This window comes from Coregonus lavaretus (genome assembly GCF_964263955.1).
Source record: "Coregonus lavaretus genome assembly, chromosome: 16".
Taxonomy (NCBI): Eukaryota; Metazoa; Chordata; class Actinopteri; order Salmoniformes; family Salmonidae; genus Coregonus; species Coregonus lavaretus.
The window spans coordinates 25,915,699-25,935,934 of NC_140003.1; the positions used below are offsets into that span (position 1 = coordinate 25,915,699).

Consider the following 20,236-nt stretch of genomic DNA (forward strand, 5'->3'; position numbering starts at 1 on the left):
CTAACAAAGAAAATGTATCTTTCCAAACAAACAGAGATAATCTCTTCTCTCTCTGAACTACTGTGGGAACAGACTATACATGTGTGGCAATACTAGTTACAGTACCAAACAGCCAGGGCAAATGAGGGCATAGAACTTTCTTTGACTGGCATTCCTCCTTATTGCTTTACAACCGCTCTTGAACAAATCCAAAGGACAGATAGCTGCCTGATAGTATAATCCTATCTGTGTTTCTTATCATGGATACATGTTAACTAATCTTGGCAAGGCTTCAGTGTTTATCAGCTCATTTCAACAGCATTGAACAGAGACAGTGAACAGGCATGAAGTATAAAAGATTGTTAACCATTTAAAATACCTAACTTATCTAAATTATCCCCCTTTCTTATCAGTTAAGAAGACCAGTTTAGTTTCCAGTCATTACTCTTGGCTAACAGCAGCAGCGTTGGGTTAGGTAACAATATCACTCCATTTGCTTAGGTTACAGAGGGTTAGAACAGCATACCTACTGGGCATGAATGACATGCTGGTGACCTCTGGTCAGGAAGAGAAGGACCCACATGGCAACAGAAGGAGGGTGTTCATACATAGCCTGGTCCCAGATCTGTTTGTGCTGCCTTGCCAAACCGTATGGTTATTGTCATACCAAACATTTGGCTTGATGAGGACCATAGGAGTTGGCAAGCCAGCACTAACAGATCTGGAAAAAGGCTAATTCATACACTCTTCAGAATAGCTCTGCTATTGTATGTTCTCTTCTTCCCTTAAGAGACACACCAATACTCTTTCATACCCCCCCCCCCCAACAAAAAAAAACACAAGGGAGGTCCTGTTATAGATATGATCTGAATTAAGACTAGGATTAAGGGCTGAGCTAGATCACAGCATGCACACTGCACCCAGCACTCAGCATACCCTCAGCAGGTGTACTTACTCCATCCTGTCGGCCCAGACACAACAACATTCAGGAGAGAGGAATGAAACAACTTCATAATGAGTGGGGAACAGTCAGGAACATTAGGAACATGTACCTTAGAGATCAACTTAAAGAGGCACTGTGGAAGTTAAGTTGCTAGTTGTTCATGTCAAATGTATTCTCTCACAAAACCACACAAATTCTTTATTTTAGGCAAACAATAAGCTTCCGCTCATGGGTGATGAGAGGTGTGAGGTCATTTCTGGACATATTTCTGTCCATTTAGGCGACCCCTTTCATTAACTGTGTGCCATTACTCTTACCTCGAAGATTTCAAAACCATAGATGTCCAGGACTCCCATCACCTTGTGGCGTGTTTTTGCTTGAGCCTGAGAGGAGAAATAAAGGGAAAGAGAAAGTATAAGACACACATAAAATGTGTCTTTTAGTTTGGTAGGGCATATCTTTAAAGTCAATGTCTTGTAGAATAATACAGTGTAGAATAAATCATGAGACAAGAGAGGCCAGAGCGAGGCCAGAGAGAGGCCAGAGAAAGGCCTTACCTTGATGCTTTCATTGATCCTGGTGATCAGCCAGCTGAACAGACGGCTGTAGAGGTTTTTGGCCAGGGCATCACGGGCATAGTAGGCCTAGAAAATCACAAATGAGGGCTTACTATATAGATTTCAGTGCTCTCATACGCAGAGAATAATAGCTGTAGTAAATATCTCAGGCAAATGCTTTTAGTAGTGTAGCATTCACCAGTCAACTGGGACAGGGCCCATGGAGCTCAGATAGATAAGTCATTATGGACGTGAAAGTGGCATCAGTCAAGCTATACAGTGGCTCGCAAAAGTATTCACCCCCCTTGGCATTTTTTATATTTTGTTGCCTTACAACCTGGAATTAAAATGGATTTTGTATCATTTGATTTACACAACATGCCTACCACTTTGAAGATGCAAAATATTTTTTATTGTGAAACAACCAAGAAATATGACAAAAAACAGAAAGAGTGCATAACTATTCACCCCCCCCAAAGTCAAGACTTTGTAGAGCTACCTTTTGCAGCAATTACAGCTGCAAGTCTCTTGGGGTATGTCTCTATAAGCTTGGCACATCTAGCCACTGGGATTTTTGCCCATTCTTCAAGGCAAATCTGCTCCAGCTCCTTCAAGTTGGATGGGTTCCGCTGATGTACAGCAATCTTTAAGTCATACCACAGATTCTCAATTGTATTGGGGTCTGAGCTTTGACTAGGCCATTCCAAGACATTTAAATGTTTCCCCTTAAACCACTTGAGTGTTGCTTTAGCAGTATGCTTAGGGTCATTGTCCTGCTGGAAGGTGAACCTCCGTCCCAGTCTCAAATCTCTGGAAGACAAACAGGTTTCCCTCAAGAATTTCCCTGTATTTAGCGCCATCCATCATTCCTTCAATTCTGACCAGTTTCCCAGTCCCTGCCGTTGAAAAACATCCCCACAGCATGATGCTGCCACCACCATGCTTCACTGTGGGGAGGGGGTTCTCGGGGTGATGAGAGGTGTTGGGTTTGCGCCAGACATAGCGTTTTCCTTGATGGCCAAAAAGCTCAATTTTAGTCTCATCTGACCAGAGTACCTTCTTCCATATGTTTGGGGAGTCTCCCACATGCCTTTTGGCGAACACCAAATGTGTTTGCTTATTTTTTTCTTTAAGCAATGACTTTTTTTGTGGCCATTCTTCCGTAAAGCCCAGCTCTGTGGAGTGTACGGCTTAAAGTGGTCCTATGGACAGATACTCCAATCTCCTCAGTGGAGCTTTGCAGCTCCTTCAGGGTTATCTTTGGTCTCTTTGTTGCCTCTCTGATAAATGCCCTCTTTGCCTGGTCTGTGAGTTTTGGTGGGTGGCCCTCTCTTGGCAGGTTTGTTGTGGTGCCATATTCTTTCAATTTTTTAATAATGGATTTTAAATGGTGCTCTGTGGGATGTTCAACGTTTCAGATAAAAAAAAATATAACCCAACCATGATCTGTCCTTCTCCACAACTTTGTCCCTGATCTGTTTGGAGAGCTCCTTGGTCTTCATGGTGTCGCTTGCTTGGTGGTGCCCGTTGCTTAATGGTGTTGCAGACTCTGGGGCCTTTCAGAACAGGTGTATATATACTAAGATCATGTGACAGATCATGTGACACTTAAATAAAGTCCACCTGTGTACAATCTAACTAATTATGTGACTTCTGAAGGTAATTGGTTGCACCAGATCTTATTTAGGGGCTTCATAGCAAAGGGGGTGAATACATATGCACGCACCACTTTTCCGTTATTTATTTTTTAGAATTTTTTGAAACAAGTAATTTTTTTCATTTCACTTCACCAATTTGGACTATTTTGTATATGTCCATTACATGAAATCCAAATAAAAATCCATTTAAATTACAGGTTGTAATGCAACAAAATAGGAAAAACGGCAAGGGGGATGAATACTTTTGCAAGGCACTAACTCCAGCTGTAGAATGTTTCTCTTTCCAACAATCCACAACGGAACATTTACATTTAAGTCATTTAGCAGACGCTCTTATCCAGAGCGACTTACAGTTAGTGAGTGCATACATTTTCATACTGGCCCCCCGTGGGAAACGAACCCACAACCCTGGCGTTGCAAGCGCCATGCTCTACCAACTGAGCTACAGGGGAATAACAGTGAAATTAAACATTGAGCTGTTTGAAGAGGCGTGTCCTAGAGTGGGCCAAATAACATCCCTATAGTTACTAGAGGCTCATTCTCTGGCACACAGCCACACTGGAGTAGAGAAAAGCTGTCATTCCTCATGTAAACAACACACACAGGTACAGTGCATTCGGAAAGTATTCAGACCCCTTGACTTTTTCCACATTTTGTTACGTTACAGCCTTAATCTAAAATTGATTAAATAAATAAAAACCCTCATCAACCTACACACACAATACCCCATAATGACAAAGGGAAAACAGAAAAAATATATATACCTTATTTACATAAGTATTCAGACCCTTTGCTATGAGACTCGAAATTGAGGTCAGGTGCATCCTGTTTCCATTGATCATCCTTGAGATCTTTATACAACTTGATTGGAGTCCACCTGTGTTTAAATTCAATTGATTGGACATGATTTGGAAAGGCACACACCTGTCTATATAAGGTCCAAGAGTTGACAGTGCATATCAGAGCAAAAACCAAGCCATTAAGTCGAAGGAATTGTCCGTAGAGCTCTGAAACACGATTGTGTCGAGGCACAGATCTGGGGAAGGGTACCAAAAAATTTTCTGCAGCACTGAAGGAACCCCAAGAACACAGTGGCCTCCATCATTCTTAAATGGAAGAAGTTTGGAACTACCAAGACTCTTCCTAGAGCTGGCCGCCCAGCCAAAGCAATCGGGGGAGAAGGGCCTTGGTCAGGGCGGATTCTCTGGTCTGATGAAACCAAGATTGAACTATTTGGCCTGAATGCCAAGCGTCACGTCTGGAGGAAACCTGGCACCATCCCTACGGTGAAGCATGGTGGCAGCATCATGCTGTGGGGATGTTTTTCAGCGGCAGGGACTGGTCAGGATTGAGGGAAAGATGAATGGTGCAAAGTACAGAGAGATCCTTGATGAAAACCTGCTCCAGAGCACTCAGGACCTCAGACTGGGGCGAAGGTTCAACTTTCAACAGGACAACGACCCTAAGCACACAGCCAAGACAACACAGGAGTGGCTTCGGGATAAGTCTCTGAATGTCCTTGAGTGGCCCAGTCAGAGCCCGGACTTGAACCCGATCTAACATCTCTGGAGAGACCTGAAAATAGCTGTGCAGCGACACACCCCATCCATCCTGACTGAGCTTAAGAGGATCTGCAGAGAAGAATAGGAGAAACTCCACAAATACAGGTGTGCCAAGCTTGTAGCGTCATAACCAAGAAGACTTGAGGCTGTAATCGCTGCCAAAGGTGCTTCAACAAAGTACTGAGTAAATGGTCTGAATTTGCTCAAATTTATAAAAACCTGTTTTTGCTTTGTCATTATGGTATTGTATGTAGATTGATGAGAAGAAAACAACAACAATGTAATCAATTTTCGAATAAGGCTGTAACGTAACAACATTTGGAAGAAGTCAAGGGGTCTGAATACTTTCCGAATGCACTGTACACACACAGGCACACACACACACACACACACACACACACACACACACAAACAGAATGGAAGAGTTAAACTTGGACAGGACCAGGCATAACCTCCCTGACAAACAAACACTTCTTGGAGCTGATGTTTGAACTGGTGATGATGTGCTATGGATAATCTGGTGATCCTTAGTTTGATAGTTCCTCCAAGAGCTACAACCAATGTGCTCTGAGTTATTGTCTCTGTCTGGCCTTTTTATACCCTTCTGTTTATGCTATCTATTTGTTAAGATAAGTTCTGATGGACTCTAGAGACACCACACAGCAGCACCAGGGGGTGGTGTCTCTGTCTCAGGGAAGCAGGTCTGTTTGTGCTGCCTTGTCAACTCTTATGGTCATTGTCACGGCAATGAGTATAGAAGTTGGCAACACAGCACAAACAGATCTGAGACCAGGCTAGCAGATATCTGCCAAGAGTGTTTAAATCACTTTTCAGGAGAAGTGAAGCTCATCCCTTTGTTCTACCCTCCTTCATAAGCTGATTTTGTGGAGCATAGGGAGAGGGCTAGGGCGAGGACTAGGGCGAGGACTAGGGCGAGGACTAGCCTCTATTACTTTATTTTCATCTCCAACTGAATGTTGCCTGAACTCACAGACCTCGAGGATTGGGAGAGGAGACTAGCTTCTATTCCTCTCATCTAAAAGATGAATGTGCCTGCTGCCTGAACTCACTAACCTCCAAAATATGACCAACTTCTGCATTTCCAGGGGAGAATTCACCAACCCCTCTTCTATTATGGATATGTTTCCATGTACAGTAGGTGGGGATGGGATGGGGGTTAGCTAGCTGCTAGAGAACTAAGTCAGAGGGAATTGATCTTCTCCTTTCTCATCCATCCATCCAGAACTGGAGTGTGAAACATCCCCTAAGACTTAGTCTGTCAGTGCTATCATGAAAGGAAGTGTGTTGCTATACAATGATGACAGGACCTTTCGGTGGTCCTGGGTGGCTCAGTTGGTAAGGGCATGGTGCTAGCAACGTCAAGGTCGTGGGTTCAAGTCCCACAGGGATCACATACAAATACTAAAATGTATGCACTGCCACTCACTGTAAGTTGATAAGTGGCATATAATATTACATTATATATACTCATGTTTAAATAGATTATGTAAAGTAAAGTAGTGTGTTGCTATATAGGCTTGAGCGGTATCCAGATTGTCATACCTTCATACTGACCTTGTGCCATCTAAATGCTAACGAGCGCATTGGGAACATTTTATACAGTCTCTGACCTAAACTATATTCAGGACAGACATCCCAGCTCAAAGTTTCACAAGTAACTCAAGAAGCTAACCACTTAGCTAGATAGCTAACTAGCTACTAAATTAGAAAACCAAACGCACAACTGCAGAGCATTTAGCACATTTTAGACATTTAACTTAATAGTTATATAAGATATCTAGCTGGCAACCATTTAGCTGTGAATTCCATACTGTAACTAGTTTGTTTTATTTTTTATTTTATTGAATCTTCATTTAACTAGGCAAGTCAGTTAAGAACAAATTCTTATTTACAATGACGGCCTACACCTGCCAAACCCAGACGACGCTGGGCCAATTGTGCGCCGCCCTATGGGACTCCCAATCACGGCCGGATTGTGATACAGCCTGGAATCGAATCAGGGTCTGTAGTGACCCCTCTAGCACTGAGATGCAGTGCCTTAGACCGCTGTGCCACTCGGGAGCACCTGGCGCGTGCTGCACAACAGTGAGCGACTCACAAGGCTCCGGTCTCTTGCTGCTGTGTGCTTGTAAACAAACACCAAGTGACTAGGGACTACCGGTAAGCTTCATAATGATATGTGACAGGTGAAATGAAGAAGCCAATCTTCTTTATCTCCTAACGTATTGCACAAGTTGACCGCAGGTATTTACTTAAAAAGTAGCTACAAATATTCTAATGTATTTTTTTTTTTAAACATATAAGAAATATTTTCTACGGTATTGAAAAACCATCCCATGGCTATTTCCAAATACCCCGGTATACGGTATACCGCCCAAGCCTATTGCTATACAGTGATGACAGAGAGTTCTTCTCACCTGGGCCACGTTGAGTGTGGTAGACATCTTCTCCATCTTGGCTTCCACAGTGCGGTAGCTGAAAGCCCTCTCCAGCACAGACTGCTCAATCCCCAACAGCTCACACATCTCCTTCAGGTCTGGAAGATAGAGCAGAGGAAAGACACATTCACTAAGAGAAAAGACAAACACTCAATCATCATAGAGCTTTGTATACAGGCCTAGGGCAAAGAAACAAATAGGCAATGACTAGATGAAATCTATCAATAAAATACATTTATCCCCTGCAGGGATGATGGAATCCATATCAACATTAAGCTCTACCAACAATGGCACATGATGTCAGTATCAGGGTTCCAGTGGGTAGCCATAAGGGCATTAGCTAAACCCTTTCCATAAAGAGATAAGGTAATCTACTCTCTCTCTTCTCAGAGGATCTCCTTTAGGATCAGTATTGTGTCTCCTGGCCAGGAATTCCCAAAGCAGCTGGACATAGTAGTGTTTAAGAGGAGTTACTGAAGCGCATTAACCTTAATGTCCTTAGGTATTTACATGTCAATTGTCTCACTAAATGGTCTTCTGTAAGAGTGGTGTTGTTGACTAATGTCTTTGTGTACCATGACAGTCCATACAGCCGTCAAATGGTCACAAGGGGAAATGCCATTAATAAGCTGGTGTAATTTTAGAAAGTAGATGTGTGGATTTTATGATTCACACCACAGACCATGTGGAGTTCCACTTTAGTGTGACATCATGTAGAGAAGTTGTGTTTGCAAAGAAATAATGCAAAGTTGTGCCATGGCTGGGTTACTAAGACATGCTAAATATTATGTTTGCTTAATAGGGGACAGCTGTAATCAGTAGGGTTATCAATAGGCCTATTGTACTTACAATCATAAACTATAGCATATTGTCCTTAGTAAGCCATTAAATGTATTAATCATTAACCAGTAGGGGGAAGTACAATAACAAACACATATGCTACTGTTGATATAATTTACAGGCATGGCTTGTGGTGGAGGGACTGACTATTGGTCAGTGGTGATAATCTAACCGATACCTTACAGTGTGCTTATCTTATCTATCCTTCAATTAATAAGACAATGCATAACCAAAACAATATTTTCTACAGCCACAATACGGGATATTTAAATTTTCAAGATGCAAGGGAAATGCAGGCATCCACATTATTTGGTATCCACAAGTGGGCACAAAGTTATTTAAAAAGTGAGATGTGTGTGCATGTGTACTGTAACAGGAAACGATTGTGTCCCACAGCAAAGCTGCTGGTTGTCCAGTCCGACTATGGTCTCACCATTCTTGTCCTTGACCCTGCTCTCGTCAAAGCCGTTGACCCTGGACTCTGGTTTGAACTCAATGTTCCCCAGTTTGAGGACGGCTGCCACCAGCTCCAGAACCGACTGCACCTCATCCTCCATGAAGCCCACAATCTGCATGGCATTCTGGGATGGCACAGGGAGAGAGACAGCCAATCAGACATTCAGCGTGTTTGACGGGATCAGTTGGAGCAAGGGGAGGTGCAGAATAACTCATCTTGATCTGTTAATGAGTAGTTATTTGCAGGGTTCTACAATAACTTTTTCCACTGGTGGCAGTGCCACCAACTTTTTCAGTTGGTTGCACCAGCACAATTTGGTCACACCAATCTTTCTATAATTGATAATGGCCTGACCTGTGTCCCATAATGTGCCTGCATTCCATACAAAACCAGGCTAATGATGACTAGCCATCTTTTAAATTAGCATGCCCTTGTGTTCTTACATTGATTTTGATAGATTTACTGTAACAGCAAAGAAAAGAGACTTAAACATTGTATCCATGAGTTCATCTGACTCTGGGGAAGTAGATAAAGGGCCTAATTGCCAAAATCCCTAAGTATCCCTTTAAATTATAGTGAGTTTGTTTCTCCCCCCCTTTTGCTTTTTAAAATATTTGTTTTACTCAAACCTCCCGCGGGCCGTATTGGACCCGTGTATGTTTGACACCGCTGCTCTAGAGGATTTCGCAGAAAATAACACATGGCACTTTGAAATCTGCAATAAATACATTGTGCACTTTATTTTATTTCTCTGTGTGCAGTTTGAAGGGAGTTGTTAACTAGCGCTAGCGCAGTTGCTACTGTAACTAGTGTTAGCGTAATGATTGGAAGTGTATGGGTATATGCTAGGTAGATAAAGGGTAGATAAAGGTCCTCATTACCAAAATCACAAAGTATCCTTTTAAAATCACTAAAACCAAATCGAAACTGTGTAGAAATGATAATCCAGGCTCTGCTGTAGCCGGCCGCAACCGGGAGACCAATGGGGCGGCGCACAATTGGCCCAGCGTCGTCCAGGGTAGGGGAGGGAATGGCCGGCATGGAGGTAGCTCAGTTGGTAGAGCATGGTGTTTGCAACGCCAGGGTTGTGGGTTCGATTCCCACGGGGGGCCAGTATGAAAAAAAAAGAAAAAAAAAAAGAATAATGTATGCACTAACTGTAAGTCGCTCTGGATAAGAGCGTCTGCTAAATGACGTAAATGTAAATGTAAATGTAAAATAATGGACCTATATTCATACAGTATCTTCACTGTCCAGCTCGCTAATAATCACTAGACGTCTGGGAGCATTGAACATTTCAAAATCGATGGATAGAGCATAATTTTGACAGCAAGGAAATATAACATATTTCAGTGTGGCTCTACGGACCTCATTGAAGACTGAATGCGCCCCCTCCCGGAAAAATGAGTTAGACACCACTGCTCGAGAGGGCAGAATTTGAACGATACTTGATACCAAAACGATACCACAACATACCATTTTTGTATACAGACAAGTCAAATTCAAGGTCTTTCAATAACTTTTTCAAACACTTAATTTTAATTTTCAAGGACCTACATTTTATATTTAATTGTTGTATTAGCCTATAGAAAAAATCCCCCCAAAATGTATGCAAAACAAGTATACATTACCACTAAGAATAAAGCTTTTTTTTTTTTTTTTTATAGGCCTACCCAATGGCATTATGCATTGACATTCACATTATTTTAACATTCTATGTCAGAATAATGTGGGCATTGCATGACTAAAGACAGCATTCTCCCGGCACAAACACACTAATGAAGTCTGTCCATGTGGTAGCTAGTCAGTCTCGCCATTTGAGATGTTGAAGAGTTATTGAGGGGTTACCGTATCATGTTTTAAAAGGAGAACGCAACCAAAAACTGGGTTCCCTTTGTATTGGAACGCTTTGTATGGAAAACTAAGTTGAAGCCAACATTCGATGTTGTCTTGCTCATAATAACCGCATATGGCTTTACCACAACAAGCGCAACACCCTTCCATTGAAACGGCAGGAAACAAACTGATCAGATAAAACTGATCAGAAAATAAATCACATATTATATTGGCGCAGTAGAACTTCTAAATCGGGTACCATAACTTCAAGGACCAAAGAGCCTAGAGTAAATGTCATTTTCAAGGTAGGTTATTCCATGATGACTGAATTGTGCACTGCAAATATTCAACCAAGACTTTGAACTTTTACCTTGTTTGCATACCCATTCTTGCCTTAGCATTTACTGGTAGATATCATAACTTGGAACATCTTTCCTTCCGCTACCGTTGTCTGTCTTCACGCCATGCAACAACCAGCTGTTTGAGAGCTGCTCGCTCTCTCTGTCCGAACGATTATCTATAGGCTATGTGTGTCCAGCGGGCGTGTGATAAATAATAGACATAATGAATGAACAGCTTCGGGAATCCATCTGTTTTTTAATCCATTATATAGCCTAGATTAAAAAATGCATAAATTTTTTCACTGACGGGGATGATCGACTGGCCCGGAGGGTTTCCAACACCTCCCCTGACACACACAGACGGACATTCCCGTGCCGTTGTTGCCTATTTTTGGTCAATTGCACATTACTGTTTGAATAAATCATGATGATAAAAAAAGCAAATTGTGAACCAACAACTAAAGTGACCAGGTAAAAAAAAATCACTGCCACCCTTGCGACCTATAAAAAAGGTCTGTCACACTGCCAGGTCAAACAGTGGCAAATGCGACTGTTTTGGTCGCAGTATCGAACCCTGATTTGGGATGCAAGGTGATTTGTAGATCAGTGATTCTATGCAGTTGGACTTTAAAATGTACATGTAGTCAATCTCAAACACACAATGATAACATGGACAACAGAAAGGGGGATGAGTTTCTGGACTGGATAGGGAAGAGAGTGAGACAACTAGTGACAGAGGGCACAGTGATGTGGACTGTGTGGTTGGGGAACTATCTTGAATTATTAAATGTGTGTTACTGTGATTTGACACCATTTTTTAAATTTTTAGTCATTTAGCAGACGCTCTTATCCAGAGCGACTTACAGTTAGTTAGTGCATACATTTTTTTTTTTCATACTGGCCCCCCGTGGGAATCGAACCCACAACCCTGGCGTTGCAAGCGCCATGCTCTACCAACTGAGCTACAGAGGAGGCCATTGTGAACAAGGGCGAGAAAAGACTGTAGCAGGCTGCCTTTGGCTCCTACAACAACATCATATCCAGTGGAGAGTCCTATTGTTGTAAAGCACTGAACTCTATTGTGTTGAGTTGGACTGCAGCTGTGAGGTGGCCTACTAGCTCCCTCACTGAGAGAAGTGCTAAGACAGGATGCTGAGTGCATCCTAAAGTGCACTATATAGGGAACAAGGTGCCATTTGGGACACAACCACTGCTCCTGAGAGTCCAAGGGCAGGGAGACAGTAGAGTACAGGACAGTCCTGTTAAGGGAGTTAGGAATGGATAAAGCTCAGGCAGCTCATAACATAACATCCTCTGTGTGTCACCAACAGTAACTGAGTCAGGAGGAAGATGGAGGTAAAGAGAAAGACTTACACATGATGACCATGCTCCGCATGTCAGAGAGCGAGTGTGTGTGTACTTTAGAAAGGAAGAATGCAGCTGCTGTTTCTCCCTTATGTTTCCCACATCAGTACAGCATCTAATCTGCCTGCCACTGTGTGTGTACTCTGAAGCATTCTGCTATTGTTTATAGTACGGGAACGCCTTCACGGCAGGTGGAATGGGATTCCCTCTCTGCGCTAAACTCATCCTTATGTCTCACTCACCCGCTGTGGATATAGTTCAATGTTCAAGTTAGGGTCTGTACACAACTACACACATGGATAAGCAAAAGACTGCGGCAAAAAGGAAGACATTTCATTGGTTCTAGCTGGCAAAATTATGGGGCGTGTCTGTGCAAGTTTGCAGTTAATTGGTGAATTGTTTTTCAGCAACGTGTATGGACCCTCACATAACAGGTAGAGAGGCTGTAGAAGAGGCTAGCTGGCTAAGAGCATGGACCAGAGCTGTCTTAAACCTGAATCCAATCTACCTGCTAGTTTGTTCGGTCAGTAGATAAAGAGGATCAGACTCTCACCCTACCCTTTGCCACAGTGTACCTCTAAGCTAAGCCAAAAACAAATTGACACAATGACAGACAGGAATTAGTGTGTGTGTGTGTCTCACCCTGACGGTCCTGAAGCTTGCTGCGTCATCCAGCCCATTGACGGTGGCTGAATCCAGACTCAGGTAGTTGTATTTACTGAAATCTCTGTCCAACTTCAGTTTCACTGTGGGCCAGAAAGACAAAAACACATGGCTTTAGCATGGTGCATATTGACTAAAGTCCTATACACTTTAGAGCAGCAGTTCACACACACACACACACACACACACACACATACGAGCAGCAGTTTCAAATGGCCCTTTAAAGTCCCATATCTGGTATCAAGGAAAGCCACAGCATGGTGTATTGGATTACAGGTTAAATTAAGTGCAGCTAAATCAAGTCTTTTGATGTTTCTCCACCATTGAATCAAAGACCATTATATTGTTCTCCTTCAACAAGACTGCCAAACAGTGGCTGAGCTCCAGCTGAGCACAAATAAACCATACTGGTTTCATAGTCTTTGTTCTCTGTAGTTAAACACAGGCTCATGTTTAAGTATTGGTCACATGTTTCTTTAGAGTAACTAAGACATGTTGCGGTTAGATAAATCGGTTCCATTTTATTTGACGTGTAATAATAATAACTCTGTCATGACATATCAAACATTCTTGACCGTTTCTGAGATGTTATGCCACATATAATGAAGCTTCATACCATGTTAGTAATATTGTCACGAAGGTATTACCGATAACTGTGAGTATAACTTACTCAGGGTGTCATCCGAGGCTCCAGAAAGAAGCTGGTAGAAGATGTGGAAGTTTCTCTCTCCTCTCGGCTGCTTGCAAACCCTGGACTTCTCCAGAAGATCTGAGGATAACAATATATAAAGGACATAATGAAGACATGGATGTTAAAAACAGGCCTTATACTGAATTACCTGCTAGAACAATTCAACAACAGGTAAGGTAGGAAAAGGAAATGTAAACCAAGATTTAACAAGGTATTATTATTACTCTACCATGAGTTTCCTACACATGGTAGAGGTTAGGCAGGACATACACTGTAAAATAAGATTTAATTTAATGAGCTAAGAACACGACTGATGCGCAATGTCTAAGAAAAATATATAAAAAAGAACACGACTGATCTTTTATTTCTACACATGGTCAGTGTCCAGACCACATCTGTAGAGCTCTGATGGATGCATCTCCCTGTTATAGCCAAATATTAGTGTTTCCAAGGTGACAGAGTCACGGTTATGTTGGCGTCTCATTGTTCATTGTGTAGAAGTGGAGTCTCTGAGCCGGCCGGCACAGGAAGACTCAAAGGAGGAAACCATATGAAGGGATCAAATGTCAAGTCAGCTCCTTCTCCTTAGCTACTTACCAACTACAACACCTAGATTGAAAAGGATGTACTCTTGTGATACATACTTTTACATTTCAACAGTTAATGTGGTTCACATAGCTCTATTTACTATAAGTTGATCAGGAAAGTAAGATAATTTAGCTTTTGAGTTTGGCATTGGCCAGGCATACAGAAGCACGGTTTGCTTGACAAGCCGAATTAAAGTTATATTCAGCCCACGGACCTGAGTGGGAACTGCTAGCTACCGGTCAGCTACGAGCCCTAAGTCCTGAGTCATCCTCTCAGTGGGGGCATTAAACGCTTAGAGAGTCAGGGACCACTTCATAATGCATTTATACTTTCTCTGGCACAGCACTTAATGCCACTGGCCCACTACAGAGAAACGGGAGGTCAATAGACGGTGTGTGTGTGTGTGTGTGTGTGTGGAGAGAGCCAAAGGTGTCAACAGCTAGCAGGTAGGTGGTGGTTACGAATCTGTGCCAGCCATGCTTCACCACCACATGGTAATCACTGTGTGTGTGTGTGTTCGTCACTAAGTGATTCTCTGAGATTTTAAACACGTGTCTATCAGCTCATCAATAAAGTAGCATCTCTTTAGAGCGCGACAGACGAGCAGATCTGAGCAATGCACTGCCTCTGAAATGTAATCAAAATGGAGCCTGACAGCATGGATTCTATCCCCCATCTCTCCTTTTCTAATACAGAGTACATAAAATACCTCTTGACCAGACAAAACTCACAACAGTGAGTTCCAACAGCAGAAAATAAGATGCAGGAACAGGAAATGTGGCTCAAGAATGTTCTGAACATTCAGTCTCCCCCATAGGGGGCTCTTCTCTCTGTCATGACCTTTCACCTTTTGTATACTAGAAGAGTTCAGCCCTGTTATTGCTTTTTACTACTAAGGCTGCTGCGCTGTTTTTCATGCCTGCTGTAAAGCATTTGTAAAATGTTGAATGCTATTTAGTTATTTGCAGCAGGCAGGCTGCATCCAGGATATGGTTCCTAGATGAACAAACATACATTAAAGGAGAAATGCCAGACACGCTATATACTGCAAAGTAAGAATGGAAGTCCATATCCTGTCTTGTTGTTTAGACTAGGATTTAACAAGCACCAAAGGATTGTCCGCTTGGTTATTGATATCCTCTTCCTCGCAAGTTACCATTATCTAAGTCGACTTTACTTTGTTATACAAAATGGGAAATGAACAAGGCACAATCACATAAAAAATATTTTTAAACAGATTATCAAAGCAGACAAAATTCAACACATACAGTTTGACACATTCTCCCATACAAAACTAGCGAGCATGAGCTGTAGTGTCCTAAACCCTCCTCGACTGTGGCCTAACCCTAGCTGCTCCACTGTACTGTGACCATGCCCTAGAGCAGTGGTTCTCAAACCTCTCCTGGGAACCCACAACCATTCCATGTATTTGATATATTCCAGAGCTAGCACATTCTGATTCAAATTGACAACTTGACATTATTATTATTATTATTATTATTATTATTATTATTATTATTATAAGCCCTTGACTAAGTGAATCAGGTGAGCTAGTTGAGGGCTACAACAAATTTGTGAAACATCTGGGGGTGCCGAGGACAGGTTTGAGAACCACTGCCCTAGAGGTGTTCCTGCTCTTTATCCCCAGTTAAAGAAGACATCTGGGCATGGAGAGGGGGCCATAATGAGGTGTCTGCTGACTGTGCTGCAGCAGCGACATAAAGAAACAGGGGAATTTATAGCTAGTGACTTCTGAGGGAAGCCCTCAGGCATGAGAGAGGCCTCTCATCTTCCATTAGTGGTGCGCAGGTCAGCTGTTTGTTCACCCGCACCTGCTCGCAATTGCTAATAACTAATCCGCAACCGCCCGACTATATGTGATAGTGAAAATTTGAGCCCCGCACCAAACCCGCAATTTCTTTTGGTTGCCTGATTTAGATACACTACATCACCAAAAGTATGTGGACACCCCTTCAAATTAGTGAATTCGGCTATTTCAGCCACACCCGTTGCTGACAGGTTTATAAAATCAAGCACACAGCCATGCAATCTCCATAGACAGAGTGGCGAAGTGGTAGGCCACACAAGCTCACAGAACGGGACCGCCGAGTGCTGAAGCGCGTAGGCCGTAAAAATCGTCTGTCCTCAGTTGCAACACTCACTACCGAGTTCCAAACTGCCTCTGGAAGCAACGTCAGCACAATAACTGTTCGTCGTGAGCTTCATGAAATTGGTTTCCATGGCCGAGCAGCCGCACACAAGCCTAAGATCACCATGCGCAATGCCAAGCGTCAGCTGGAGTGGTGTAAAGCCTGCATCCATTGGATTCTGGAGCAGTGGAAACGCGTTCTCTGGAGTGATGAATCACGCTTCCCCATCTGGCAGTCCGACGGACTAATCTGGTTTTGGCGGATGCCAGGAGAACGCTACCTGCCCCAATCCATAGTGCCAACTGTAAAGTTTGGTGGAGGAGGAATAATGGTCTGAGGCTGTTTTTCATGGTTCGGGCTAGGCCCCTTAGCTCCAGTGAAGGGAAATCTTAACGCTACAGCATACAAGGACATTCTAGACAATTCTGTGCTGCCAACTTTGTGGCAACAGTTTGGGGAAGGCCCTTTCCTGTTTCAGCATGACAATGCCCCCGTGCACAAAGTGAGGTCCATACATAAATGGTTTGTCGAGATCAGTGTGGGAGAACTTGACTGGCCTGCACAGAACCCTGACCTCAACCCCATCAAACACCTTTGGGATGAATTGGAACGCCGACTGCGAGCCAGGCCTATGCCAGGCCAACATCAGTGCCGACCTCACTAATGTTCTTGTGGCTGAATGGAAGCAAGTCCCCGCAGCAATGTTCTAACATCTAGTGGAAAGCCTTCCCAGAAGAGTGGAGGCTGTTATTGCAGCAAAGGGGGGACCAACTCCATATTAATGCCCATGATTTTGGAATGAGATGTTTGACGAGCAGGTGTCCACATACTTTTGGCCATGTAGTGTATGCTTCTGCTTATAATTTCCGACATTTTGGTAGGCTATTTGTTAGTCAACTTGTCTATAGTTAGATACATGTAGCTTCTCTTTTGTCATTATATGTTGCCCTAGGAGACTAAATAAACCCTTGCTCAACAGAATAATGTAATAGATCGATAGAATGAATGCTTCTATCTAGTTGACATCAATAAAGTTCTCTGTCATCTTTCGCGGAGCAAAGACGTTTAGGGAATGGGGAGAAAATACAATAAAGCAACAACAACAACAAAAAACTGGAAAGATGTTCTGTGCAAAATGTCCAAATGACATCAGTTTGACCGGTTGTAAGGAAAAAGAAAGCTGTGAAAATGACCCAACGTGTTTCTGATAAGATTTCAGTTCGGCTTCGATGCATATTTTATGTGGTTGAAATACATAATCAGCTTTTATGATGAAGACAGCACCTCTAAAGATGGTATTCTAACTGAGCATTGTATTCTCTCAAGATGCAGAAACAAATAAATAATATTTCTTCACTCCTGTTCCCAAGTCCATATTTTGCCAATATTTGGTGTATAATTTTACTGCAAGAAATGCTGCAGGAGTTATTATTAAGGATATAGCACTATTCGCACAGGACTAGTATTACTAGAGCACGCTGGTTATGTATTTATTACCACAGAATATCCGTTATTCCAGAGGACGATTCGTAATTATTTCTTCTATAAATTGACAGTTATGACAGAAGCCTGGAGTTCTTTTTCTAGGCATGAAGATATTTCAACAAGTCCAGGTGATAACAGGCTAAACTGATAACTCGAGCTTGGTTCCCAAGTTTCTAAACCATACCAAACCATCTTTGGTATATTGTCGCCATAATATTTGAATTGAGGAAGTGTGATCATAATCATTCGGATATTTTAGCGATCCGCAGTAGAAGACATCCTAGCCCCCCAGCCTTCAGATGTGAGCTAAACTGTTAACTTGCACTTGATATGCATTTTTAGGCTATGGATGTTCCAAATGTTTAGCTCAGTTGTATACTCCTTTGTGCTCTATTAACAGCAATGGTTGCATTAAATATGCGCAATATTTTGTATGATGCATTTGGCGATATTCAATTAATTCGCACAAAACGTATAAACAAAAGCATTCACTGTGAAAGTCGATACATGTAGGCCCTTCATATATAGGCTATGCGCAGCACTTCGTTCAATTTATCGAATCAGTTATTGTTTTCTTGTTCAAACATTTACATTTTTTACATTTACGTCATTTAGCAGACGCTCTTATCCAGAGCGTCTTACAAATTGGTGCATTCACCTTATAGCCACTTTGGATAACCACTTTACAATATATATATATATATATATATTTTTTTTTCTCCTTTCTTTGTGGTGGGGTAAGGGGGGGTAGAAGGATTACTTTATCCTATCCCAGGTATTCCTTAAAGAGGTGGGGTTTCAAGTGTCTCCGGAAGGTGGTGAGTGACTCCGCTGTCCTGGCGTCGTGAGGGAGCTTGTTCCACCATTGGGGTGCCAGAGCAGCGAACAGTTTTGATTGGGCTGAGCGGGAACTGTGCTTCCGCAGAAGTAGGGGGACCAGCAGGCCAGAGGTGGATGAGCAACCTGTCAAACTCAGACATTTCTCTCAAAACACAGGGATGTCGATTCGCACGGGACTAGTATTATCAGAGGACATTGGAGTTTGCCAAAAAACAGTAGGTTATTCTGGTTAGTCAATGTCCAGATTTCATTTTCCATTTAACCCATCTAAACAGTAGGCTACAGTTCCCTTGACATGCCATAGGCCTATTTGAAGTCCCGTCTTGTGACTGTTGAATTTGAATAGAGCCTCACAATCATCACACATAACATAGCCGGCACAGCTATCATCCTCTTTTACCACTTCACCAAATATTTTCCAAACATGACTTTTCTGGCCCTCCCTTCTCTTTATTTTCAACTCTCCTTTCGCAGCTATTGTCTTATTGAATTAAACTTCGGTAATGTCCTTTTTGCCTCCGTGGATTGACGTTAACTTTTTCTGCCCGTTCCCAAAAGCATTATCTGGCGATTGGCTGTGTAGTTAAGCTAAAGTTTAAGCTTATGCAGTAAAACCAGATAGTCTAAAATAATGAAAGAAAAACCTAATTGTAGCCTATTTAAATTGCACAATAATTATACATTTATGGAGTTTTTAAGGTATTGTTTATCTTTATTCAACCCGCCCTTCAGCCACACAATATTTATATGACTCTAAAAACGTCCGGTTATGAGTCAACCAGCACATCACTAACTTCCATCCATCCCCCTCTTTCTGTTATATACCATTGCTCCATAGAGTCACATGGCCCTCAGTCTCCCTCTCTCCATCATAAACCTATGAAGGTACTGGGCAGTCTCCATGAGCTCTCCTCTCCCAACAGACAGAAAGGACAGACGACTATCTGTGACAGAGATCAACCCGATCTTTGTTTCCCGTGACCTCATGGCTGAATCTCTTCAGACTAGACAAAACAATATGAACATGAGACAGGACAAAACAATAACAAAGCGGTTGATACGAGGCACAATACGAGGTACTGCAGTCAGAAAGTAGTCACTGTTTGGCAACTGTTCAGGTTGTTTTAGTTTGTTTTTTCCCCATCTAGTTCCCGTGTGTCACTGACCCTCCATTGACTGAAAACAAACAGTGTAATATTGATCTCCCTCTCTCTTTGGTGAGCCGACCGACCGGGCGTGCAGGGACAGCATGTGTTGAAGTGCTCGACTCCCTCTCCCTCCCTCCCACCCTCTCTGTCCCTGGCCCTCTCGCCCCTTCTTCATGGCCCTCACCCTGTCCCTGGCCCTCTCACTGTCCCTGGTCCTCTCCCTCATCCAGATCCTGTCCCTCGCCCAGTGTGTGAGACAAACCATTACCATGGTAGGATGACTGACTGACTGGGGGGTTTAATTGAGCTAACTGTGTCAGTGGGCTATAACAGTGGGAGGGCTACACTATCGCTACCATGCTCACCGCAGTGACATGTGAGAGGGCTAGATGGGTGTAGGAGAGCTTAGCATGTGGTTATTTAAGCATGAAGTGTGTGTGTGTGCGTCTTCCTTATAATACTCACAGTTGCTAATAACTCCACCCAGAGGGTCTCCTTTGAAGTCAAACTCAATGTCCATGTATTTCCCCTGTAGAGAAGAGAGAACACAGTGATTAGAACTCCCTGACACCACACTAACATATCAGCATGTTATTGGGTAAATAAAACAACAACTAGCTTGTCTCAGAGGCAAATCTATGTTGTTTTCTTTTAGCAATGAAGCGGTTTTCCAG

The 20,236-nt window shown here is 42.7% G+C and overlaps 1 protein-coding gene across 4 annotated transcripts in view; it reads right to left on the reverse strand.

Annotated features, from left to right (window-relative positions):
- Positions 1-20,236, reverse strand: part of LOC311143620 (unconventional myosin-Ib-like) — a 127,676-nt gene that overhangs the window by 29,997 nt on the left and 77,443 nt on the right. For all 4 annotated transcript variants that reach the window (XM_084179478.1, XM_084179475.1, XM_084179476.1 and 1 more), the window contains 7 exons: positions 20,028-20,091; positions 13,331-13,429; positions 12,640-12,743; positions 8,432-8,579; positions 7,138-7,256; positions 1,480-1,566; positions 1,240-1,305 (listed from right to left, as the gene is read on the reverse strand). In XM_084179478.1, coding sequence (XP_084035604.1) covers positions 1,240-1,305; positions 1,480-1,566; positions 7,138-7,256; positions 8,432-8,579; positions 12,640-12,743; positions 13,331-13,429; positions 20,028-20,091 — 687 coding nt within the window. The remainder of the gene's footprint in view (positions 1-1,239; positions 1,306-1,479; positions 1,567-7,137; positions 7,257-8,431; positions 8,580-12,639; positions 12,744-13,330; positions 13,430-20,027; positions 20,092-20,236) is intronic.